Source organism: Eumetopias jubatus, unplaced genomic scaffold (genome assembly GCF_037043125.1).
Source record: "Eumetopias jubatus isolate StellerSeaLion01/CBP00866 unplaced genomic scaffold, mEumJub1_p1.0 scaffold_12, whole genome shotgun sequence".
Taxonomy (NCBI): Eukaryota; Metazoa; Chordata; class Mammalia; order Carnivora; family Otariidae; genus Eumetopias; species Eumetopias jubatus.
In genome coordinates, this window is record NW_028274818.1 from 50,229,099 (window position 1) to 50,255,416 (window position 26,318).

Here is a 26,318-nt window from a genome sequence, read left to right on the forward strand (position 1 = left end):
CCCCCGAATCTAGGCCATCTGTCGCTGCCCACAATGGGGGGGGGGGCAGCCTTCAGGGGCTTGATTGGTGAGAATGCAGAAATTAACCAACAGATAAACTCTATTCTGACTTCTGAAGCTGCTAATATTCCTCAATGAACAAGCTGTGACTGGCTTGTCCAGTGCAGGACAGAGTATATTGGAGTCAAGAGAGTGAAGTTTCCTTCCAACGGTAAGGTTCAACCTCGTGCCCACACCCGGCCTGATGCTATCCTTGGGCAACTCCACGGCCTCACGCTCTTTCCACAGAACTAATATTGGCACGATCTGCTCAGGGATGCCACCCACTTCTGATGGAGGCAGCACTTTTGCACTGCAAGCAAATAGAGGCTGAGGTGGAAATTATTATTTATTCTCTTTGACATTCACTCCCCCTCCCAGCTCAAGCCCTAAAACCCAAATGGGAATTGCATCTGCTTAGATGTCTCTCCTTCCCCGGACCCAGAGATTGGTCCAGGTGGCTCTTCTGATTCCGGGCACGTCAAGCAATTCCTCCATGGGTTATGCTTTCCTAACAAGGAGGAGGAGCATCCCCTCTGTGGTGTGAACCTCTAAAGACATGAGCTGCCGCCACTGGGGCCAAGTCTCCACCACGTGCTTTAGCCATTTTGAGAGAATAAAACCTGAAGAGTGAAAAACAAAGCAAAGAGAAGAAAGGGACCATTGGAGGGCCATGGGGCCCTGTTTCCAAGCATCCCTTAGGCAACGTCTGTTTCAGCCTGGATATAGGTCTCAATGATGGGCTTCTGACTTGGACCTCTACCCAGACAGCCTTGATACCGAGGCCTTTCCGCTGTCAGGTAGTCATGGGTAACTCAGCTCCCAAGTGTTTCTGGTGCTGTTAGGTCCAGCTCTTCATCGTGTTACCCCTGCCTTTTCCCGTGTGGCCTCGATGGGCCCCTGGAGCCTCTCCACTCATGTGCACCCAGCTCCCCGCTGCTACTGTTCCAGGCACCGCCAACCCCCAGCCTTCCCAGTGCTCTACCGCTGCTCTACCGCCTAGCTTACCTTCCGGAACTCCATTCCCCTTCCCGTTTACTTGTTCCCTTCTGTTTGCCTGGACATATATGCGTTTCTTCAGAAAGACTGTAGATTCCTTTGAGGGCAAGAATCTCTTTATCCCAACTCCTGTTGCCTAGTATCGCAGTTCACACACAATAGGCCCTCCATAAATATTTGCTAAATAAATCAAACAAGAATCCCCATCTCTTTGACGGATCATCCTTGACCAGTGGGAAGAAGATGAATAAATTCTCTTTTATTCCTTTGCTAGAGCAGTTTGCAACGCTCACCATTTCACAGGATGCCCTAACCCCCTCTCTGTGTATTTAACGTCAATACTGTATCATCACTGTCCTGCGAAGTGATGGCTGGGTGGGCAGTGGGGGGCAGGGAGCTTTGGTGTTCCCATGTTCATCCTAGGTAATGATGAACATGGCAGGCAACACACATACGTGCACAATCTGAGCTAAAGCCTGGTGTTACCATTGCATTTGCACCACAAGGCAAGACACCTCTTCCTACAGAGAAATTAGGGAATCTCCTTACTAAAGTATTTATATTTGATTTGGGTAACTGATACATTTAACTTTTTTAGCAAATGCTTGTAGGACACTCCCTAAATGCCAGAGACCGTTCTGAACACTTAAGCTGTATTAAAGCGTTCCTCCTCATGACAGCCTTGCCACGCAGATATAATTGTTTCCATCAACCTCATTTTGCAGGTGAGGAAATGGGGACACAATGATTAAGGGACTTGCTCAAGATCACACAGTGATTGGTGGTGAAGCTGGAATTGGAAGTAGGCAGGCAGGTTCCAGAACCCATGTCCTAATTGCTGTACCCTGCCGCCTCTCATTGTGATCTGGGCAAGTTCTACCCTGCACGTCTGCGCCCTTGGAATTTGGGTTGTCTTTCTCAATCTCCAGGCCCCTTGAGAACAGGAGGGCTCTTTGGTCTGACCTACCTAGCGACATGCTTATGTGTGCTTAATCGGTGGGCTGATTGATTTATTACCTATGGCTTGAATACAGGTTTATTTATGTTATTCTACGCAGTTAATTGTTCACATTGTAATCAACGCCAGTCCTGAAATTTGGCTCCTCAAAATATATTTTCAAACAACCTAGGAACCAAGCCAAGAATTAACTCTAATTACACATTGTACCAGTTTTGAGTACTGGAGATGACTCGAAGGCAAAATATGTGTTATTTAAAATTACTAAACGGATAGTAAATAAAATGTGATTTTGCCCAACAGAGAGATAAAGTTACATGTCCCTCTTTTTCCACTGCCCTTTCAGTAAGTGTCAAGGATCACGGGGGACTTTTTTCCTCATGACTTCTAGACTTTTTCTTGAATTAATACATAATTTTTAGCTGCCCATAAGCCACCACTTGCTGTTCAGCAAAAAAGAATCATATTCAAACCCCTCTCTGTGGGTTCACCTCCAATAAAGAGAACAGACATGAAAAACACAAGGGAGAGAACTGTTTATTTGATGCAGGGGTTATTCATGACACAGGGTGGGGTACTTTTTGGAGCCAATTCTAGTTGCTTCAGGGTATTTCTAAATTGAATTCCAGGAATAAAGTGTTTATAAATAGTAAGCATAAAAAGCAGATGCATTCATCCCAGCCACTTCCTTATGTAGTGCTAATGGCTTCCCTTGCAACTATTAACTCCTTTGGCTAGTTAATTGGTACACTAGTTAAGTTGGTGGTGCTCAACCCTATCAGACCCAACACCCTGTTTTATAATAAATTTTTTTAACCCCATTTATAATCCTTCCATGAAATTCATAAATAATAAAATCTACATGTGCAAGATTTCAACTATAAATATAATGCCTTAACAGTGATTAAAAGAGAAATATAAAGAAAGTAATTTATAAGCATAGAGTAACCATTTTAATGTGCAAATGCTGTGGTAGTACTGCGATAAGAGAAATAATAGTCTTCACAGACATTTGCAACCTGATGTTGATTCATCATAGTGTAATATGTAAAATAATATATGATATACAATATAGGTAAGAGCAGTATAGACTGATCCAGATGTGCTGTATGGATGATTCAAAAATCATGAAGAGCATTGTGGACAATGATATCATTTTCCAAACTTATGAACAAATCTTGGTAAAATTTCTAATGATGTATCATCTTCCCTTGATTTACATGGTAGTTATGCAAGTAGAAAATGTGTCATATATCAAAACAGTACAAGCTGCTTTGTGCTTATATGTAAATGGAGTTAGCATCTTGGCTCAGGTCACGATAGGCAAGTTTCCACCTATGTGAATGTTTAGTGAGATATTCAGTAGTTTGCAGGACATATGGAAATGCCTTTTTACGCAGAGCTATCCTAAGCACTGTACTCTTCTAGCCCTCCCCTCTAAATGCCAGCAATGTCCCCCAAGCTCGTGTTATTAAAGAACAACCATGAATGTCCCCAAATGCACTCTACTGGGTGATATCACCCACATTGACAACCCCTGGGTTAGTTCCCAGCATTAGCCCCAAATCATAATTATGTCAATTTATTCTGCTGACTTTTTCTGGTTCGTGAAAACCAAAGGCATGTCTACAGTAAAATCTTTAATCCTTGGGTCAATTTTGAGATGGAGTTCCGTGGGAACAAGGGCTCAGTTCATCCAGGACGTACGATATCTAATACCCAACACAATCCCGGGCTTCACTAAGTCTAGCTCAAATAATTTTGAGTAAATAATTTTGGGGTTAGACATTTGGGTTAGCCAAAAGATATGTACTACTTAAATGAAATAGTTTTGCTAACTTTCAAGTATAGGTGACAAAACCTAGAAGCTCACAAGGGAGACTTGTAGTTAAGAATTATTATTTTTTTTTTTAAAGATTTTATTTATTTATTTGAGAGACAGAGAGAATGAGAGAGAAAGCACATGAGATGGGGGGAGGGTCAGAGGGAGAAGTAGACTCCCTGCTGAGCAGGGAGCCCGATGCGGGACTCGATCCAGGGACTCCAGGATCATGACCTGAGCCGAAGGCAGTCGCTTAACCAACTGAGCCACCCAGGCGCCCAAGAATTATTTTAAAATACGATTTCAGTCGTTTCTGCTTGAAAGAATGACATTCAAAGGTTTGAAAACATCTGGAACCTGTCAAAGACCCAGAATCCTCATGTCATTTTGAATAGGGAAAGGGGGCATGTTGAGGACCCCGTGGGAGCTGTGGCTTTGGCCTAAGAGGTTTGCTTCATCTTCACAGTGGTCTGGAGGCAGCCGTTATTAACCCTATTTTTACCAAAGGGGAGATTAGACTCCACAAGGCAAATAAGCTGTCCACAGTAAGCCAGTTGGGTCAACAGCAGAACAGTGTTTGAACCCAGAACTGTCTGATTCCAGAGGTTTTATCTTTCCCAAGACATCATGCTGCTCCTCTTTTTTTAAGTGAGGCAAATCTAAGTGTCTGTCTGTTAGGTCTACCTCGGAAGGACCATGAATTACAGCTACGTGAGGTCCACCTTAATATCATTTCACTCTCTATGTAGTTGTGGTTGTCCTACCCATGACATCCCACTTTCCTAGTGGTTCAGTGATTTTTACGTTGAAACCGTTCTTGGTCTGGTTCCATTCAGGGTCTTGTGTGAGCTCCTGTCAGTGGGAGTCTCTGGAGGGCAGGGGTGAGGTCTTCTGTCTCTGGGTCTCCAGTACCCAGCATGGTGCCTCTCACACGAAGCAGATGTTCTGAGAGTGTTGGTGGAGTTGATTTTAATTGAATGATGTTTCTCCTTTCAGGCCTTGGCCTTACACAATATTTCAGCGGGGCTTTGACCTGGTTCTGGGAGAACAGCCTTCTGATAAAATATTCAGGTAAGTGGCTGTCTAGGGACTTGCTGATGTATGTCTACAAGCCCCATGTCCCACTTTCCACTGAACTTACTTTCCTAGAGATAAAGTATAACCTGGGAACCACGTTTAGCAGTTCTGCCCTCCTCATAACCAAAGCACCGGCCCCACATTCTTGCCTGGTGACACCGTGGAGAACTTGGGAGGGCAGACAACTCTGTTTGGGTCCTGGTTTCCTTCCTTGCCTGCTCTGTGAACCCCCGTAATTTACTTAGCCTCTTGGGCCCTCCAGTTTCCGCGTTTGTTAAGTGGGGCTACGTCATATGCCTGGTTCTATTGCTGTGGGGAATATATGAGATAATGCAGGGAGAGCCCCTGGCACAGAAATTGGCACAGAGCAGGCAATTAATGTCAGTTTCTGCTTCTCCATTTTGCATCTAATTTGCACCTTTTTCATAAAATCTCGCTCAAAATGAATCTGTCCCACCCCTGCCGCCTCCTTTTCTCAGCTCTACTTCATTATTATTTTCTTCTCCCTACCACCCTCCTAATCAAATTGGATGTGTCTGGTCCCTCCCAAATTTCTACCGACACACCTGGAATAGCACAAGCTGAAAAAGTCAACAAGCAGAGGAAGGCCTGGGTGCCGCCGTGAGCTATTGGATTTTCATAAAGTTTCATTTGCACCAGGCTTTAGCTGGAATACATGTTTATTGCCAGACTAAGATCTTATCATCCATTTATCCTTTCAATCTATCCGTCACTCAGTGAATGTGCAGCACAATGTGCATCTGCTGACTACCCGCTAAGTGCCCGAGATTGCATGTGGCCTAGCAATGTGGATGTGAATACGTCTCCCTCTGCGTGCACGTCCCCAGGAAGAGGAAGTCAGCAGGGCTGCAGGAGGGTCTGATGTCAAAGCATGCATTCAGCTAGAGCAAGGCACTATGGGAGGAATGGGGAGCATTGTGAGGCAGATGGAAACCTCATTTCCTTTTCCCTGCACTCCTATAATATGCTGAATCTAACGTATTCACTGCTCCCTTTCCAGGCCCTTCCTTCCCCAGACCCTCCCTGTCAGCCAGTCCTGGCCTGAGTGCTCCTTTTGCTGCTGCATTTGCCACCTAGAGCCGGGTCCTCTGCCCCAGCTGCTCCCGCCCCCACCTCCCTGCTGGCTCCAGATGGACCGGGTTTGGCCCCTGCAGTGTTCTCTTAAGCCGTGCTCTTCGCCAAGAGCGCAGATTTACAGAATCATTTCCTCACAGGGCCTTCCCTTGCCTTTTTCCCTCTTGAATGTCTCTCCCCAGGGAGGCTGGGTCACATTAATGGCATTGGCCGGAGGCTGCTTTTGAGGATTTGTGCTACACAAGATGTCAGCTATATTCCTTAGACTACGACTTGGGCATTTAAACTTTCCAACAATGATTTATCATTTGGCTGACTTCTTCCTCTCGTTTTCTGCTGCTGGTCTGAGAGGACCTTCGAAGGGTGTTAAAGATAAGGCAGATGGAGAACCTTGTGGAGTTTGGCTGATTAATGTGGATAAGTTTCCTCTCCCCTAAAAGTCAGAAACTAACACTTTGAAAAACAGGGACCTTAATGAAATTGCTATTAGAGCAGAACCTGCACAAGAACTGTGTTTCCATCCCCACAAGCACCATTTATTCTTTTCAAGTTTGTTAGCTGCCAACCGGATGTGATACCCCAGCACTTCCGAGGGGTCAGTTGCATGGTTTGACCCTTTCAGTCAACTGTTTCGGGAGCCCGTGCGGTAATCAATTGTGTTGGTTCCTAACGTGACAATAACTAGTCTCTCCGTCAAATGCAATGGGTCATGATTTACGTGTTACAGGTATTAGGAACTTTAAGTGAAACCACTCTGGGATCTGGGTAAACCAACTACCAGTGGCTATTCTGGAAAACTCTATGACCTGGTCAGTGACCATAATCTCTTAAAGAAGCTAAGGACTATTTACTTGCTCTTCTGCTCACCTATGATTTAGTGTCCTGATGAATTCCAAGCCACTGCACATTTCTGACATTTGAGTCTTTCCACTGTTGAATGTCAGTGTACAAGTCTGTATTATACGTTGCTCTTCTCCTGTGGAACCTTCTGTTCTTAGTCAAATCTATTCCCTACCTGATCCACTGTCCCCAACAACTTGAACAGTTCCTACTCTGCACTGTGGCTCATCCTCTTTCCTCTAACAAGAATATATATTCTCCTCCTAATATAAACACTACCCATTTTCATGGTCTACACCATTGCAAGAAACTGGTTTTGATGCTCTGGGTTGATCAAACAAATATGACTGACATAGTCCCTGACTTCAAGGAATTTACAGTTTCATCCAAAAATTGTTCTCCCACCCTGGTCCTCCAGGAGAATCCCAGTCGTCTTCAGAAATGACCAGCGATCTTACCCTGCACAAACCAATTAACTGGAAAGTTCTGAGATGTGGGACCAGGCCATAAATGTTCTTTCAAAGCACCATGGTAATCCTGATCTTTACCCAGGATTGAGAAGCGCTGTTCGAAAGCTTCTCCAACCCACAATGACTTTCCCCCCTCCAAATATCTGTAATGTAGTGACTGTAATATTTATGTGTCAATTATTTTATCTCATGTTTATTTTTACTTGCCTATTTATTTCCCCAGTGAAATGGTTGTCTCCCTGAGGGAAAGGGTAGTACACTCTATGGCTTTAAATATATAACATCTAACACACAATTTGGAACACAGTAGATCTCCAGTAAATATCTGTAGTTGATCGTTTCAGGTGTTTCCTAAGGACTTGAAACCAGATTAATAAAGGACCTTGATACCCAACCCAACCTTGGTGATCTGCAATCCCAAAGAAGCTGGGAAGGGCCCGGGCTAGACTCAAAGGGTCCGAGGAAGCTGAACCTCCAGCTAAGTCTTCTCAGCAAACCCAGTGCGGTCCCAGAGATGTCTTTTCCATTGTGGCTAGGGTCATCCCATTCCACTAGACCCTTTGGTGAAAGGGGTTGGTGCAGACCAGATTTCTCTCTCAGAGACCGCCCTTCCCACATGAGTACATGTGTCACTGGGAACAACAATTCATCCCGGACTGGCCTGCTCTGGAGAAGAGTGGAGATGCCAGGCCAAGAGCTATTCAACCATTTCCTCACATTCTCTTTGATGCCAAGCTGCAGTGAGTGTATAGGCTTATTCTGTCCAGCGCTCTCTGGCAAGTGTTGACCTCTGAACAGAAGTTTTAAGCTAGTTCAACAGCGTCATGTGCACGACTTAGGCTACAGCTGAGCCATCAACTGCAGTGGTCACCACCAGCTGTCACGAGAGAAGGCCCAACTTGGGAAAGCATTCCAGATGCTCTCCCAATTTCTCTTTGGTGGCTTTTTGAAGTCATTCCTGCCAAATCTGTATGAATGAGGGACAGATGAGATTTCAGGACACAGCTTTTTCTCTGACAGTTTGTTCTATATTTGGTTTTTGGAGTTACTCAGTAAATTTTGCAGAGGAAAGAAAACTTTAGAATCTCATAGACATGAGCCAGTATGGGCTGGAAAGCTCTGTGAGCCTTACTTGGGTACACCGAACCCCATCTTTCCTACGGAGAGGTGACCTTTGGGAGGTTGCTAAGCTCCGTACAATCTTAATTGACAAATCAGTGAAATGGAGCCAAGTGACCAACCTCAGAGGACTGTTGTGAGGATAAATGGAGCAGCTCTACAGAGCACCTGCCATGTTGAGGTTTCTCAAGTGAGGTTAGTCTCAGCCACACCTGACTGCTTCCTCTACAGGTTTCACCTTGGCCCCACCAGGGATTGAAGATCACACTGTTTTTTCTTGCTAATGTGGTCCAGGTTATGTCTCAGAAACTACTGGGCACTTTGCGAATTCCTCACGACGTGAAACCCAGATCCTTCTTGACCACTAAATCCATTCACACCCAGAGATTAACCCCTGTCCTGCTCTAAATGAAGGATAATCTTCACCATCACCTCTACTTTTAAATTTGAAAATGGAGATGATATCCCCCTGTATACTGTGCAAACTAGAGAACATAACTAAATCTCCTTATTGATCAGTCAATAAATATTTATGGAGTGACCCCTACCACTTGGGCCAAAAATTTGTGTTAGGCAGTGGGAAAACAAAGATGCCATCCAAGAGAGCACATTCTTCTGAGTGGTGACAGACAAAGGAAAAGGTGGGCACAATTCAACCTCTCCGGGGCAATGAGGGGCCAAGTGTGTGCACAGAGGAGCGTCCCTTTCTCAGCCTGAAGTTGAGCCTGAAGATCCTGGAGGGCTTTCTGGAAGGGGTGGGAATTTTAACTGAGTTTTAAAATGACTGGCATCCAGCAAAGAATAAAGGGAAGCAAATTCAGAACGGATCATCAAGAGCAAAGGCAAAGAGGTGAGAAAATGAAGGTGACTTTAGGAACGACAATCAGCTTGCACCGTAGATGCACAAAGTGTGAGGCAGGGTTTGGTGTAAGGAGACGCTGAAGAAGTGGGTGGGAATGGCATCTTTGAAGATGTAAACTTTGCTCTGTAGGTCGTAGATGCATTGAGCAGCTTTAGCTGGAGAAAAAGGTAGCTTCCTGTTCCCTTTGAGTTGTTGCTGCATGCAGAGGAAGGGGAAGCTGAAATGGAGGGACATGGGACTCTCTTCCAAAAGAAAAATTAACCATCAGAAATATGCTAGAACTGCCAACTGTTTCCTAAAACCTGTTTCATAAATTATAAGCTACAGGTCCCAGGTTTGTTGCTCTGCATCTGTGCAAACTTGTAATTTTATAACCAAAATAGAAAACAGAAATTCACCTCTATGTCCAAATAAACAAATAAACTGCTTCCTCCCGGTACCATTCAAACTTGCGTATGTTCCCTCGGAAACGACAGATTATTTATAATATTAGTGGTGCCCTCAGCCCAGCCTGCCTACTGTAATGTTGCCCTCAAGAATGTCCATCCTGAAATGCAGGGTCAGCACAACTACTCACATGTTGTTGCCTTCCACCCACTTCAACCCTGAGTTCCAAATTCCAGGCACTTTGGGGCAATCACTTGCCCTGAATTGGCTCTTTAATCTTGCCGGGTGAGGGAGGGTGCGTGCGTGTGTGTGCATGTGTGTGTGTGTGTGTGTGTGTGTGTGTGTGTGTGTGTGTGTGTGTGTGAAGGGGCTCGCGCCTTCAGTTTTGGCAGGTGTCCTCTTCTGTCCCCTACTAACGAGCCTCCCTCACCTGGTGCAGACCCCTCCCTGCATCCCTGCACAGACCTAGCCCCAACTATTGCCTTCTGTCCCCAGGGCTGGAAAGAGTTGAGGGCCTCCTTCAGAGAAAGAGGCACTGTTGATATTTCAGTGCTGCTTAATGCGGAGATTTGTCCAGCAGGTCAGAGAAGTAGGGGACCAAGAGTGAGGTTGGGAATGAGGGCACCATCTCCCAAATCCTGGCCATATCCCACTTGCTCAGTGGTTTTGCCTCTCCCCTGGGCACCTGCCTTCTCTTCTTTCAGCCGTTCTAGTCCTAGGGCTGTCATTCAGGGAGTGGGTGAAAATCTCGCGAGCCTTGGTCTATGGGTATTCTCTGAAGCCAGCATTCCAGAGCGCTACATTTCTCATAAAAGATCTCATGCCATCAGTCTGGTTTCCTAGCATCTCTGGCAACCCCAGGGAGTGGAGAAAGGAGTGTGTGGGTTAAGGGAGAGGTAAGAGCGAGATTCTGAAGTGGGGCTCTGTGACCAGCATGCTGATCAAGCCAGGGCTGGGTTCTTTTTAATTGTAGGCATTCTTCAATTGTTCCTCCCTCTGCATTAAAGTTGGAAGGGGCCGCCGGACTGCCACAGCCTTGTGATATCCCACCCACACTGGCTTTATCCCATAGACTATTTTTGACTGTGAACACAGAGTATTTGAATGCCTTTGAAATAGAATGAATGAATAAATAAACAAATAATCTTTCATGGTTTCCTTAAGCTCTCCCTGAAACGCTGATTGATTCTTTTATTCCTTTTAGCCCCTGTTATAAGAATTAAAAAAAAAAAAAAAACACAACACAATCTTCCCCTGACTCCCAAGGGTTCCCGCCATTAGCTGAGGGTGTGGGTAGGAGTTCGGAGAATACATCCAGGTTTGTTCTGTTCATCCTCGTCTCCTCTCCCTGGGGCTCCTGGCTTCAGCTTTTCTGTGTACATCACACAACAACCAGAACGCGGGGAACTTCTCACTTCCTTTCCCCTGGTAGGGTTTCTCCAGGTACAGAGAGCAACCACCACTACCACTGAGTGTGCAATCCGAGGGATGCGGATGGTGGGAGGCCAGCCTGTCGCTTCAATTAAAATGCTTCCAGTTATATCTGACTTAGAATTGAAGAAGTCCAGCTTCACATCTGAAGGAAACTGGAATTGGATTTCCTAGGGCTTGGTAAAAACCACTTCCAACAGCTGGTGAGTGGGTGCCACCATCAGTTCTCCCAGATGGCCAGACAGGTGTGCAGGAGTAGACCTCTCTGCCTCCCTCGGGCTCAGTCGTCTTGTCCACAGAATGGCCGTCACCTCCCTTGTCTGAAGAGGTGAGGAGGGCTGAAAAGGAAGCCCCTGACAGCAGAAGGCTCAGTCCTCCAGTGGGCTGCTGGTCCCCGAGACGTAACCACCTGGTATTGGGTGTCCCTGCAGATTCACCTACACCCTTGGGGAGGGCATGTGGCTGCCCCTCAGCAAGAGCTTTGTGATCCCACCGGCTGAACTGGCCATTAACCCTTCCGCGAAGTGTAAGACGGACATGACAGTGATGGAGGATGCTGTGGAGGTCAGGTGCGTCTGGGCCCATGGAGCTGAGGCCACACTTGGCATGGGGTGCTGAGTGAGGAACTACCTGAAGGCCCAAGGAGCTAGGGAAGGAATCACAACAAGCTGAAAGGGGAAGTTGGCAGGCTGCCTTCCGATTCCCAGTACAAAGTGCCAGGATCTACTCTATCTGGGTCAATATCGCATACCCCAAGGCTCATGCTCTGGGAGAGGACATAAAATTAGAGTTTGTAAGCACTTCCCACATCCCCTAAGGACTGACAGGCAATAAAATGTTAATTTCCTTGCCCAAGTTTAGACCTCCTTCTTTGACCAGGCATTACAGCCTTGGCTCATTTCCCAGATATGGAGAATGTCCATAATTTGTTAGTTCAAGGCTCAGAGTATGGCTGATCTTTACTCTTTGTGAGCGAGAGCGAGACGTGATGTGTTTGACTAGATAGGAACTTGGAATGTGATGCTACTTGTTGCACCTGAAGTGCCCTTGACTCCTCCCCCCTCCCGCCCCCCCGTGTCTCCCCACAGAGAGGAGCTGATGACCTCGTCCTCCTTTGACAGCCTGGAGGTTCTGCTGGATTCCTTTGGGCCAGTGCGCGACTGCAGCAAGGATAACGGGGGCTGCAGTAAGAACTTCCGCTGCATCTCAGACCGCAAGCTGGACTCCACTGGTTGTGTGGTACGTCCGCCCCATCAGTTGGGGTGGGGGGGGGCCACAGGGTAAGAAGTAATGCAGATACATAGATGAAAATATGCTGTGAATAAAAGAGAAGGCACCTACCTGGCTGGCTAGTTGGTAGAACATGCGACTCTTAATCTTGAGGTTGTGAGTTCGAGCCACATGCTGGGTGTAGAGATCACTTAAAAATAAAATCTTAAAAAAAAGAGAGAGAAGGTCAAAAATGATCCCTCTCTAGCTGTCAGCACTGTCTAATCTAAATTATGAGTTTTCTCAGGGCACCTGGGTGGCTCAGTCGATCAAGTGGCTGACTTTTGTTTTCGGCTCAGGTCACCATCTCAGGGTTGTGAGATCAGCCCGGGGTCAGGCTCTGTGCTGGGCATGGAGCCTGCTTAAGATTCTCTCTCTCTCTCTCTCCTCCCCCACCTCTCTCTAAAATATATAAAGAAAGAAAGAATAAGGAGCACCTGGGTGGCTCAGTCAGTTAAGCGTCTGTCTTCAGCTCAGGCCATGATCCGAGGGTCCTGGGATGGAGCCTTGCGTGGTCCAGGCTCCCTGCTCAGCAGAGAGCCTGCTTCTCCCTCTCCCTCTGCCTCTGTCCCTCCCACCCCCCCGCTTGTGCTCTCTTTCTTTCCCACAAATAAATGAAGTCTTAAAAATAAATAAATAATAAAAAAATAAATTATGAATTTTCTCTTGACAGAGATGAGAAGCTAATCACCAGTCAATCAAGAAATATTTATGGAGCACCTACTGTGTGTACTATCAATATCCTAGGGAAATTTCATGAATTATATAGCAGGATTCTTTGTTTCCAGTGTTACAATCTACTTGGTGAGGGATACCACCAAACAATTTGAGAAATAATTAGCTGCTGAATAGTATGACATTGACTCTGATAAGAATTCCACTGTATTGACTGTAATAAGAAATTCTACCTTTGTCTTGGGTCAAATGACTGTAGCAGGAGATTTGAGGAGAAACCTACCTAAGGCCAGAATGATGAAAGAAGTAAGTTACGCCAGAAATGGTAGAGAAAAATAAAAGTATGTCTCCTTTGAGACCCTGGCAATGAACTCCTACTTCGCCCAAGGTGATTTTCTACTTTGTTATCAGCTATGGGAACTAAAACATGGGATGCTAGGACCTAGAAAGGCCATTTGGTTGAGAGTGTGCTAAGGTCGTTCCTGCACTGTGGATGAAGAGTGACTGAACCTGGCAGGTAAAGGGAGGCAGGAGTAGATGAAGCCCTCAGCTGCTGGTGCCTTTCCGTTGGCATGTTTGTGCCCCTCAACACTGTTGTCTGTCGCCAGCCCTCCTTTCTTTTAAGGGTGGAATGATGCAGTCCTCACAGAGAGGAGAGGACAGAGAAAGAAGGCAGCAAAGCCAGATATCAAGCGGGCGTAAAGGAGAGGGAGGTCTGGTTCATGGAGACACGTAGTTCTGCAGTGTTTCTGGGGCAGGGCCAGGAGCCTCCAGCTCAGGGAAAACACGGTGCCTCCCCCGCTTCCCAGTCTCACAGCTGTGCTCCGGTAAGGGGACCCGGAGCAGGGCAAGCTGTGAGGAGGCTGGGCCAGTCCCTCTTTCACACACCCCCTTCCTGCTCTCTGAGCACTTGCTGAGTGCCTGGGATCCAGGGTGGCACTGTCTCAGCCCTAAGCCCTCCCCATGCTTTCACAGATTAGGCAGCTGCTGACTGGAGCTTGATTCATCTGAGGAGGGAAAGAAAGTGAAGGAAAGAATAGGGAGAGAGCAGAGGGGCAGGTAGGCGGAGACCTGGCCAGTCCATCAAAGGAAGGGAAAGCGGAACAGAGGACCATCAGGAAAGGACAAAGAAAAGTGTTCTGTAGGTTCTGTCTTCCAGAGGCAGCCAGGAGGTAAGGTGATGTCCCACAGCGCTCCCCTCCGTTTGGCCGGTCCACTTTCAGATGTCTTAAACAGGGAGCTTCCCAACCAGGTCCCTCAGGAGACAATTTCACTGTCTAATGGAGCTTCCAGCTGAGACACATTTTCCCCTCCTATTCAACCTGCATTTCTTCATTCAGATTTCAACCTTTCATTCCTCACTCCTCTCTCGGGTCATTCTGAGTCCTGAAACACCGTGTGTGCACATGCGTGGATTCCTCTTCCCACCCCACCCCTCCCCCATCCCGGCTGGTCCTGGATGAATTTGAGCGTGCTCACACCTTCATACGCATGCACACATACGCTCTCCGTCTCCACCCACCTCCCTGCCCCTTTCCTGAGCCCCGAAGGGTTGCCTGTCAAGTGCCTTCTGTCGGTGATCCCAGCCCCTTTTACTTGGCATAGTAGCCTTGCTGGTATATTTTTGTACTTTTAGCACTGTAATCTGTGAGACGGAGGGAGCAGGAATAGTTCCGATGAATATGCATTTGCAATAAGTCCGCTGCGTTTTAGAATCGGAGCCACTGCTGAAAGTCACCCAATTAGACCAGTGCTTGGGATTAGCATAATACTTTGAAGTCACTGGTCCACGTCGGCGGTTGGAGGAAGGAAGGGCCCACTGGCTGGCAGGCCATTCAGTTGACTTTTTCCTTGGCCATAAAGCACGTGATCCCTGAGACAGGAGGACTGATGGGGTGAGACATGATGTGCCATATCATGACCCTCAGGATCATCCTGAGAAGTAGATCAGGGGCTGAGCTGGACATCAGGATGGTTCCAGAGCCCTGATGTGTTAGCAGAGCAGTCCCGGGTCATCTGGAGGTGGACTGGGGACAGCAGAGGACCTGTCTCCAAATTGCAGTTCGGGAGAATTGCGTTATGGTTCTCCACTCCACGGAAACCTGCCATTCAGTTAGTTCTCTGGGTGCTGAACTGAAAGCCTTCTCAGGAAAGATGTGTTTTCATGAAAGGAGAAAGAGCTGAGGAACTCAGAACAACCAGCCCCTTAAGGAACCTGGGAAAGTGGCAGAGATGTGGGACAAGAAGATGCACCCGTGTTGTATTTTACTGATTGGACGCCAGTCAGGCAGGTGGGGCTGGTGCGCCTTGGCCGCTCAATCTTCATTCTTTCGAGGAAGGCAGGACATGTTTCTCAGTTATGCATGGACACCCACAGGGTTAATTGCTACCCAGTTAATTGCCCTATTGCTTCTGTTGTCTCTGAGGGCAGGAGACAAATGGCCCGTGAAAGGCACAGACCTGTAGAAGCCACAGTCACTCTGTTCCAAACCAGACCACCCTCCCAAAGCAGGGGTTGGTGATTCGTTGGGAGGGTTTCCAGAGCAGAGGTCAGCCACCCACTGCTGATAACTTGGGTCTTACTTCTACCCATTGTCCTCACTGTGCCAAGGTGGGAAGCAGGAGTCCCTCCCTGGAAAGCACAAAAGCAGGGGCTTTGTGATCTGTGAAGTTCCATAAGGTCCTGCAGAGTTACTGTATTAGTGTCCTGTTGCTGTTGTAACAAATGACCACAGGTTTTGAGTGGCTTCAAAAAATACTCATTTATTATCTTACAGCTCTGTAGGTGAGAATCCAACACGTGTCTCAGTCTCATGGGGCTAAAATCGAGTGTTGGCGGAGCTGTATTCCTTTCTGGAGGCTCCAAGGGAGAAACCCGTGCCTTGTCTTTTCTAGCTTCTAGAGTCTCTCTTCAGGTTTTGGCTCATGGTCCCCTTCTTGCATCTTTAAAGCCAACCACATTGCATTTTTTTCTGGCCATTCTTCTGTAGCACATGCTCTCTGATCTTCTGCTTCCCTCATCCACTTTTAAGGACTCTTGTGATTACATTGGGTCCACCTGGATAATCTAGGATAATCTCCCCATCTCAACCTGACTTGCAAAGCCCCTTCTGTCATGTAAGGTGACATGTTAATGGGATCTGGTGGTCATACTGCTGACATCCTTGGGAGCCACGGGTAGGAGATGGCATTGGGATTGGAACAGACTTGCTAGGCAGGACGCTGGTCCCCAATCCCAGCTTGAACCAGGGCATCCTCACTCTCATCAAGCCTATCTATTGAGGTTTGAGTTAAAACTTGGAAAGTTTGAAAATTATTTCCAATGCTATAAAAAAATGGAAAGCCCGTGCTCCTTCCTCATCTTCACACTTCACATCTTTTGGCCTGAAAGTGGCCAAAAGATGCCTTTGCTTTGTGCGCTATCTGCATGTGCTTAGGTGAGCAGACCGTGGTCTTGGAAGGCAAGAGGTCGGCTGTCCCGCTTTCTTGTGTAATGAACACATGACCTTCCCTGCCAGAGCATTATGCTCTAATGAGCTTTGAATTACCCAGTGACCCTGCTGCCCTTCTGTCCACATGCTGTCCACAATGGGTTCCCACGAAATGTGTCATTTTACCTCTACTGGAGCGCAGATGTGTGAAGACCATTACAGATGACCTTATCTCTTTCTTTCTGTAGGACAGTAAGCCCAAGCCTATGCCTCAGAGGCGTTCAGAGAAATGGGGACAGGAAGCCAAAACATAAATTTAATCCCATCAAACTTTCCCCTTGGGAGAAGTCTTGCATGGCTTGGGCTTGTGTGTCAGAGCCCATCAAAAAGTCAGGGAAATCATTATCTGTAAAAGGGAGATCACCATGCAGTAAAAGGGAGCTTGTTTTGAGTAAGGGTTATGGTTGACTATCTTACGAATCATGCAGGTAAGGCAAGGCAGGCTCAGCTGAGGGAAAGTGTTCCTCTTCTTCCAAGGGCCCTGAACATGCTCACGTGTCCATCACTTATATTCATCTGCCAACAGAGCATCTGCCTCACAATCTGGAGGGTGTGTGTCTGAAGGAACTGAAGGGTGTGTGTCTCAGGCTTAGAGAGATTTGACTAGACTCCTACGTAACCAATCAACCAATAATCATTGGTAGCAAAAGAGGGGAGAGACAGTGAAGAAAAGGAGTTGAATGGGGGAAAATCATTTTAATCTCATTAGCAAATGATGCCTTAGACCAGTAATAAGTCAAAAAGCCATGAGCATCTCATGAAAGATGATTAACCTTGTGTATTTTAGGGGTCACTAAAATATGAGCTAATTTATTAGACCTTCTTGATGGGGGAGGGTTGTTGCCATAATAAATGGAGTTTTCTTTTTAAGCCTGTAGTTTATAAAGGCTATGGGACTGTGAAATGTAACCTATGCAAAGAGGGGTTAATGTATGACCTTGGGGCTCAATCCTGAGCAAACAGTTCTCTTTTAAGGAACAAGTGAAGAGATTGTCCACCAGCCAGGAGATGAGAATGGCCAACATTTGCAACGAGAAAATGTCAGCACATCCTGGAGACAGGATTTCTCTCCTGACAACTGGGCTCTGGCTGCAAATACTTCTAAGAAGAAGGCATGGTTTGGAGCCTGTGGTTTTCTTTGTATTCAGATGCAGATTTTGAGGAGTCCAGAATGTGAACACAACAGTACAAGGAACATGTAGGTGGAAACAAAAACAAACTTACACCGTGGGAAACCTGATTGATCAGACCCCTTGGAGAATGGGGCTACTGGTTCAACCAGGGTTGAGAAGAAAACTCTATTTTCAGTTTCAGCCTTTTTTTTTCCTGGAAATCTTTCAAAAATATTTTTCTCTGAACTGCAGACCAAGTAAGTTACAGTGCAGTGAAGATAATTGCATCTTTTTCAGTGATTGAGGATCTTGTCTTGCCTTCAGGGTCATTGCTCTGGACATTTTGAGTGTTTCTGCCTTATAAATATGTGCAACCCTAATATAGTGTGTGTGTGTGTGTGTGTGTGTGTGTGTGTGTGTGTGTGAGAGAGAGAGAGAGAGAGAGAGAGAGAGAAGGGGGAGTGAGAGAGACACAAAAGAAAGAGAAACAGGGAGAATATTAGGCTAAACCTACAAATCTATAATTGATCCCAGAATGTACTCTGGGAGTTGCTCAAAACAATCAAACAAACAACAAATCTACAAGATTGCTTTACCTGTTGACGTAGTGAATTGACTCTATTTCTTTAGGGATTCCAGTGAATCCACATTTTCTCACACCCGAGAAGCAGCACAGCAAAGGAGAAGAGACAGACATGAGCTTTGGGGTCAAAGAGATCTAGGTCCAAAATCTGATTCTGCCATTTGCCCCCTCTGTGACCTTAAACCAGTTACTACTTAATCTAAGTTTACTCCTCTGTAAAATGAGGTGAAAGAAGTCTATCTGTGTTGTTGCCATTGAGGATAACACATACAGATTGTCCTGCACATAGAATGGCTTAATCCCTGACAGCTGTTATTATTATTCTAGCTTTGCTTGTGACAACAACAACAACAACAACAACAAAAATCGCATCTTGGGCAAGGCGGCTAAGCATCTTCTCTCCAAATCTCCTAAGAGAGTGTAAATATCAGGTGGTCCAATTTGGCAAAGCAGTGGGCATCTAGACATCAGGGCCAGGCAAGATGTGGGTATGCCAAGCTTTGGAATTCTGGAACAAAGCCTGCTTGGGTTTCATTTGGTGAAGTCTTTGTCAGAAGTCATGCTTGATGGATCATTGTGGAAAAAAGCAGGTGGCTAGGAAGATGGGAGTCCTGGCTGGTGTGCTAGCCGATGCAAGCATTGAAACCCCATGAGGTGGGAGGACTGGCGTGGTCTCTAGTAGATGGCTTTTCTCAAGCTCTATAGAAGGGAGAAGAGAAAAACAACTCATGGCAACCAGGGCAGCCCATTTAATTCCAATCAAGCTTCCACATGCATGCCTGGGCAGTCTCACAGTGGTGAAGCCAGCTCCCTTCTGGTGGCACATCTGGCCTAACAGCTGGATGGCCAAGGAAGTGGATGGGTGGGGGCACCAACAAAACGTGAGGGGCCATCCTCAGCCGCCTCATTTGCTTGTTTACCATCATCTGGAACATCTGGGTTTGCACCGCATGGGGCAGCCCTTGGAAGTGACTTTAAACGCCCTCACCTTCCAGCATTCCAGCTGGCTTCGTGCAGAGGAAGGGGATGGACCAGCCTGGGAGCCTGGCGGGCCCACAGAGGGGCCATTTGTTTGGGAAATTGCAGAATTAGTGTCATCAAACAGTGCATATCCTGCTGTGATCTTGCGGGGAGGGGAGGTGGGTTTTCCGGGGCACACCTGCAGAAACTCCAAGCTGCTAGAGCCAAAATGCTTGGCAGTAGAGAGAAAGAAACCGCCAGGCAGCAGGGTGGGAGCGGGGGAGGGCGGGCGGGGGGCGGGGCAACACCTTTCCACCAAGTTTTGAGAGTCGTTTTCGGTTTGGTTTTGGTTTTGGGGGAGTGTGTTAATTAGCTGAAAGTGTGTGTATAGAGCAGTCATTAAAAGCAGGTTAGATCTAGACAGACCGCCAGCTCTGCCCCATACTAGCTGCTTGACCCTGGGCAAGCGATTAGCCCTCTAGCAGCCTGTGTGGAAGGATCAGCCACAGATACCCAGAGTGCCATGTAATGCCCAGCTCCCACGATGTGTTCAGTAAACCGTGACTGTTTTGTGAGGGGCTGATCGTGGGGTAAGCCAACGATGGGCCAGCCGAGTCCTGGCTCCCATAGCCAGCCTGCCAAGTTTCGTGTGTGGTCTTGCCATGATCAGCTGTGGGATTTTCACAAAGTTACGTTTTCTGTGCCCGCAGTTTCTTCACATGTCACATAGGGCTGATCATACTGCATACTCCAGGGGATGTTTCAGGGGCTGAATGATTAAGACGGATGAGTGAGACCCAGTGCACGATGGGGACTGCCGGAGAGCCCCTGCGGCTCTCTAAGCCCCTTTGTCTTCCCCAGATTCTGGCTGACATCTCTTGCTGGATCATCTTCTTTGCTGGCACTCCTGGGGAGTTTACTGAGGACATAAGCAGTGCGGAGAAGCAAATTCTTTCGCAATAAGAGTGTCCAGGACACTGGGCTAAAGCCCAAACCCAAGCGCAGCACCCATGGGTGCTCATGTAGCAGATGGCCTTGTCTTGCGTCTTCTGCAGGTTGTCCTTGAGGCAGGGAGGTCATGAGTATGGCCACTTCTACCGGGAGAGCGGGCAAACCCCTTCCAAGGTCACAGAGAAAGTCCACTTCCTCCTTCCAGCTGGAAGCCCCCGCCCTGTCCATTCCCTCCAGCCCGGTCGGCTATCTGGTACCAACGTTGGCAACGTGTTTGCATGTTAAAAAAAAAAGTCCGATTAATACTAAGTGCAAACAGCAACACTCCCTGTGCTGTTCCATTACGGCCGCTGCCTCCACCCAGTTGGGAGGCCAGCACACCTCACTCTGTCTTGCTGTGACATTCCCTTCCAGCTTGTCCAGAGGCAGTGGCTTTAATGCAAATGTGTGTGAGATCTGTGCCCAGAGAGAAGCGAGATGTCAAAAAGGTCACTTGCTTTTTTAAAGGGAGTCCGGTATAGTGGGGAACTCGAGCATTAGTTTCCACTGTTAATGCATTGTTTCAAGGCTGAGCGCTAAAAATAGGCGTCAGTGGTTACGGTTCCCCGAGAACCCAGTCCCCTGATTCACCTCCCCGCGTGGATGCTTTCTGATTGTGCCAGTGCCCGTCCGGACTGAGCCCCATGAAGGACAGCTCTGGCTGCTATGACCGCCACATTGGGGTGGACTGTTCAGACGGCTTCAACGGCGGCTGCGAGCAGCTGTGTCTCCAGCAGATGGCGCCCTTCCCGGACGACCCCGCCTTGTACAACATCCTCATGTTCTGCGGGTGAGTTGAGCGGCCGGGAGGCCAGCCAGCTTGCTGGGACGCTGGACGTTCCGCGTTAAAACCAGGAAAGGAAATCTAAAAGAACCGGTCCGCTCGGCCGGTCCTGAGGCTCTGAGGAAAGAACCTGCGGGACTGGAAGGGCAGCACTTTTAAATTAAATCAGAGTCGGGAGGACCTTCGGGGAAAGTGTAGCCCCATCCCCGTGGGAGAGGAACCTGACCACAGTCATTGCCTGGGTACACCAGGATTTTCCAGGCTGTGTTCTGTGGAACTATGTTAAAGTGTTTTGTGACGAGAGGATTCCGTGGTCCAAAAGCGTGGGAAAGATTGTGTAAAACTAACTGATTATCGAAGAAGGGGAGGGGGAAATCTTTGGAGGAGGGGAAACTGTCATTGAATTCTGCCCCTGAAGGCCCACCCTCCCACAGACATGCTAATTCCCCAGCGCAGTTCCTCCACATGGGGTTAAGTGGCTCCCTCAAGACTGGGAGGTGGCTGAGGCGCCTGGGTGGCTCAGACGGTTAAGTGTCTGCTTGCGGCTCCGGCCATGATCCTGGGGTCCTGGGATTGAGCCCCACATCGGGCTCCCTGCTCCGAGGGGAGCCTGCCACTCCCCCTGCTTGTGCTCTCCCTGTCCTGTCAAATAACAAAAATCTTAAAAAAAAAAAAATAAAAAGACTGGGAACTGGTAAGTGGAAAGATTAGGATTAGAATTCAGGCCCTCTGTGTTGTTTTTTTTTTTAAATGTGTGGTTCCCTCAAAATTTAAATTTACACCGCTGACTAGAATTATATTTAAAGACCATTTCATGTTATATTTATAAAGTAAATAACACTCATAGTTTGCTTGTCTGTCCTTCCCTCCCCTTTCCTTCCTCCTTCTCTTCTGCTCTCCCCCCACTCCTTCCCTGCCCCCCTCCCCCCACCTCTGTCTTCCTGCCTGTCAGGGAGGGTGCATACTTTATGCCACATACCATGTCAGCCACTGGGCAGCACAGATGAAAGACGTGCAGTTCTTGCCCTCAAGGATCTCCTACTCTTAAGAGCCTAGCAATGAAAATCAATGTTTATAATAACACAGCTTTGTTATTTTAGCTCTGTCGCTAAAAGCCAGTGCCTACTGAATAATCATGACAAGATTATTGGGTGGAGCGGTAATGTTATTTTATTCTACTTCACTGTATTGTATTTCTTTTCAGTTGACAGCTTTTACCTTCAGTTTCTTGTAAAATCCCATTCCATAAATGGAAGCTTGATCTAAATCTTAATGTCTCTATGATGTTATCGTGATGGTTGACCCACTTGAGTTAATAGGGATAGATTCATAAATTCTTTAATAAACATACATTTGAGCCCCTGGTTTGTGCAGAGACTCTAGTTAGCTGTTAGATACAGGAGAGACAGCAGGATCCGAGCCCGGCCTCTGCCCTCAAAGGAGTTTACAGTGGGACACACACAGGAACAGCAAGAAGAATGGGGGTGTGGGGCAACGTGGAAGGGGGAGCTGTCGGGACGCTCAGCAGGGACTGAGAGGGAATCAGTCAGCTTCACAGTTCTTAGTTAGGGCTCCAGGAAGGAGCCACTTCACTGTCTTGTCCCAGACCTAGGCTGGTGCCATAGAGTCCTTTGTGGATCTCCCATCACACCTGTGGCCTGCATTAATGTGGTAGGTTCCTAACTGGACTTTCTTTCTTATTTCAGTTGGAATTCAGGATGTGTGGGAATTTAGCACACTCCAAGCCACTGTAGATAGCCTGCCAAAAGATTTCCTTCACATTTTTATGTAAAGCTGAAATCACCTGCACTTAATAATTAAAGGCCTCTAGTCACACCTGTTTTTTTTTTTTAAGATTTTTATTTATTTATTTGAGAGAGAATGAGATAGAATGAGCATGAGAGGGGGGAGGGTCAGAGGGAGAAGCAGACTCCTGTTAACACAAATATGTAAGTGGTAAATGGGGAATACAAAGAATTATTTGACCTCATTTGTCCCTCTGCTGGTAATAACGATAGGATTTGATGAGTATTTGCTCTTTGCTGGGGACACTGTAAGGTTTTTAAGTTCGTTGTCTCATGTGATCTTCTCAACAACCCTTCGGAGCAGCTTTTTTCCCCCACCTTTTACAGATGTGGAAACTGAAACTCAGAGAGTTTCATCAGCTGACCCGAGGTCACCCAGTAAAGGGCAACATCACTGCTTCTCCCCACTTAACACTATGATTATTGGTTCCTCCATATAGAAGAGAGGTCTTTATCTTGTTACAACAATTACCATGGATAGTAATAAATGATGTGTTTTAATGTCATGAGCATCTATAAATTCTAAATCTGGTATAGTTTAAGGAGAGACCCACATGAAATTCATATGCTTTTTAAATGACAGGTTTATCAAAGTAGTTCTTGAACTAACAAATTATATTCTTCTCAGTATAACTACAAATAAGGTCCAATTAATGACTTATAGGTCATTGAGCCATGTTTACCAACATCAGTATTGCTCTTCCATTAGAGTAACTGTACATACTTAATGGGGAGGGACGCCAAGGAGGTGTTCACACGGCTTGCCCTAGTGTCTGTTTAGTTCAGGAAGGCTACCCTGAATGGAGGGGGAGTTAATCTGGGATGATCTTGGGCTTGGACACATTCAAACAGAACACAATTAGAAGATGATCAATCTTTCTGATTTCTTAGTTGACTTGTCACAGGACTGGATTAGCAGGTTATTAATTTCTTAAGCACAGTGTCATTCCTCTTGCTGCCTAATTACCCTCCAAACAAATGCAGGGTCTGACCACATAGATGGTCCTGGAGAAAGGTTCTAGAATATCTCAGATTTAAATGTGGTGACTCGCTTAGAAGCTTATCTCCAGTGACTCTTACCCTGACCTATCTAGGAGAGGATCCACTTAGAGGAGGAAGCACTCTAAAGCTCTGAACGCACTTATCTGCAAAGGAAAGGTGGGAGGGTTCTGTACCGTCACATAATGGAAAGAGACTTGGTGTGTAGGCTTAAGAAACTGAGTTCTAAAGGGGACAAAATCAAACTGGGATACTCATCATCTTTACCACCCAACACTCTCCCAGAGGCCTTTCTTCCCAACCTATTGAGTTGAGTTGACTGCATAGCTCATTGATGGAACAACTTTTTATCTTGAGTTTCCTACCATGTTAGGTGCATCGAGGATTACAAGCTCGGTTTGGATGGTCGCTCTTGCCAACTCATCATGGAGACCTGCCCGGAGGGAGGAGACTGTGGGGAAAGCAGGGAGGTTCCCATGAACCAGACCCTCTTTGGGGAGATGTTCTTTGGTTACAACAACCATTCCAAGGAAGTGGCTGCAGGACAAGTGCTGAAAGGAACATTCAGGTGAATCTCGTGTCTATGGAACTGGTTACTCAGGGATACTGATGGATCTTCTTCCCTGAAGAACTTTAAAGTCAGCGTGAAGTTTTGCACCTTGGAGCAAGGTGAACATGATCCTAAAAGGACAGGTTGAGTTCTCTCCCGTGGTCTTCTCCTCTTTCCAGAACCTGAGAACCATGCTTCCTCCAGGCGAACAGTAGAGTGTTAAATAAATTTCTGTCTTGCCCAGGCAGAGACTACAAGATTTGCCATGGAAGCCACCAGAGAATGCTCAGGTTCTGTTTTGCTCTGTGTGGAAGAATCAGTGTGTGAGTCAGTCTAGAATAGCAGTCCTCAAGTATGGCCCACGGATCCCGAGGGCCCCTGAGAGCCTTTCAGGGGATATTCAAAGTCCTGCCTTTCCCAACTACAGAGAGGCTGGGTTTTCTCCATTCACATCAACCCAAACAATATCTTGCAGTAAGTTGCACGCAGAGGTGAGAATCCAGCTGTCTTCTATTAAGTCAGACATTTAAAAAATTTGCCAAAAATATTTTAAAAATGCCACTCTTCTCATCATTTTTCATAATATGTTCGGATTTAATGGGTTGATTATTGTCATTTTTAGTTGGGTTAATACATATTTCTAAAATTTCTCTTTCAATTTCCAATATGGTAAATATGGACAGATATGATCCACACAAACAAAAGCAACTTGGAGCGTTCATTTACTTTTAAAACTTTTATAAAGGGGTCCTGAGAACAAAATGTTTGGAACCATTGATTTAGAATATTTCTTGGAAATTCTCCATTGGCCCCCGTTCCTGTTCTCTCTTAGCTATTAGAGTACATCTTCCTCAGAACTCATGCTTTCCAGGAGATAATGATGATGAGGGCGACGAGGAGGAGGGAGGGAGTGGGGAGGCGGAGGAGAATGTCATAATATGGGCCAGCAATCGATAGCAACCTAGGCCTGGACTCCTATGAGCAAACGAGTAGTAAGTATCCAAACCTGTTCTTGAAGTCAGTTGCTGTTTCTGTTACAGACAGTGAGCTTTATTAATATTTCCCCTTTTAGGTTGGGATTTCATTTGCCAGTGGCAAGCAGTAAAGTGTCGTAGCTAATCTTGTGGTGCCTAGAATTTTCTCTGTAGTCTAGAAATGAGACTGCATCTGCCTAGATCTTGTGCAGTGGGGATCGGGGAGTAGGGCCTGGGACGGGAGGGAGGGAAGAATGTTCTCGATCTTCTGAGTAGACCTTTTCAGCTGATTTCTTTCTCTTCTGTCCTAGCCCTCACCCTACCTCTCACACCCTGTCCTGCTCCAGACATGTCCATCAAGTGGGGTTCAATGGGAGGGGAACCTTTTGGTCCAGGAAGAATTTTTTTTTTTATTGTAGGTTGAGATATAGATTGCCCACCGAGGAGTGAGGTTCGCCTGAACACTCAGAAATGGAAATCTGCTTCTGTTTCCAGGCAAAACAACTTTGCTCGAGGTTTAGACCAGCAACTACCAGATGGTCTTGTGGTGGCCACTGTCCCCCTGGAGAATCAGTGCCTGGAGGAAATCTCGGAGCCCACCCCCGACCCCGAGTTCCTGACTGGTGAGTGTGCCTCCTGCCCTTACTCATCTGGCAAAAACCAGGCAGCTCCCAACAGTTTCATAATCTCAAAACTCTTGACCTCTCTTGTTTTCATTTTGAAGCCAATGATTTCCTTGATACACAAAAAAAGCTCAATTCTAAAACACTCTAGTAGGATTATTTGTCAGTAAAATTGTCAAGATTATTATATAATCATCTGCAAAAGTGGTCTAATAATACCTTTCCCTGCTAGTCTTATTGGGATGCTTTGAAAACAGATGGCATAATAGTTAGGTAGAAGTTCAGAGGTCTCAGTGGATTACGGGGAGTAGAGTCAGAGAGAAGGTAGACGGCTACCATCACCTAGATACCTGTCACTGGGGCCACTGGGTTCCTTGGCAGGTACTTATGGAGAAAATGACAGA

At 46.6% G+C, this 26,318-nt stretch overlaps 1 protein-coding gene across 2 annotated transcripts in view; it reads left to right on the forward strand.

Annotated features, from left to right (window-relative positions):
- The window catches only part of ASTN1 (astrotactin 1), a 305,327-nt gene that overhangs the window by 204,530 nt on the left and 74,479 nt on the right, over positions 1-26,318 (forward strand). For both annotated transcript variants that reach the window (XM_028092079.1, XM_028092081.1), the window contains exons 9-14: positions 4,815-4,889; positions 11,531-11,668; positions 12,188-12,338; positions 20,803-20,969; positions 24,141-24,335; positions 25,787-25,914. In XM_028092079.1, coding sequence (XP_027947880.1) covers positions 4,815-4,889; positions 11,531-11,668; positions 12,188-12,338; positions 20,803-20,969; positions 24,141-24,335; positions 25,787-25,914 — 854 coding nt within the window. The remainder of the gene's footprint in view (positions 1-4,814; positions 4,890-11,530; positions 11,669-12,187; positions 12,339-20,802; positions 20,970-24,140; positions 24,336-25,786; positions 25,915-26,318) is intronic.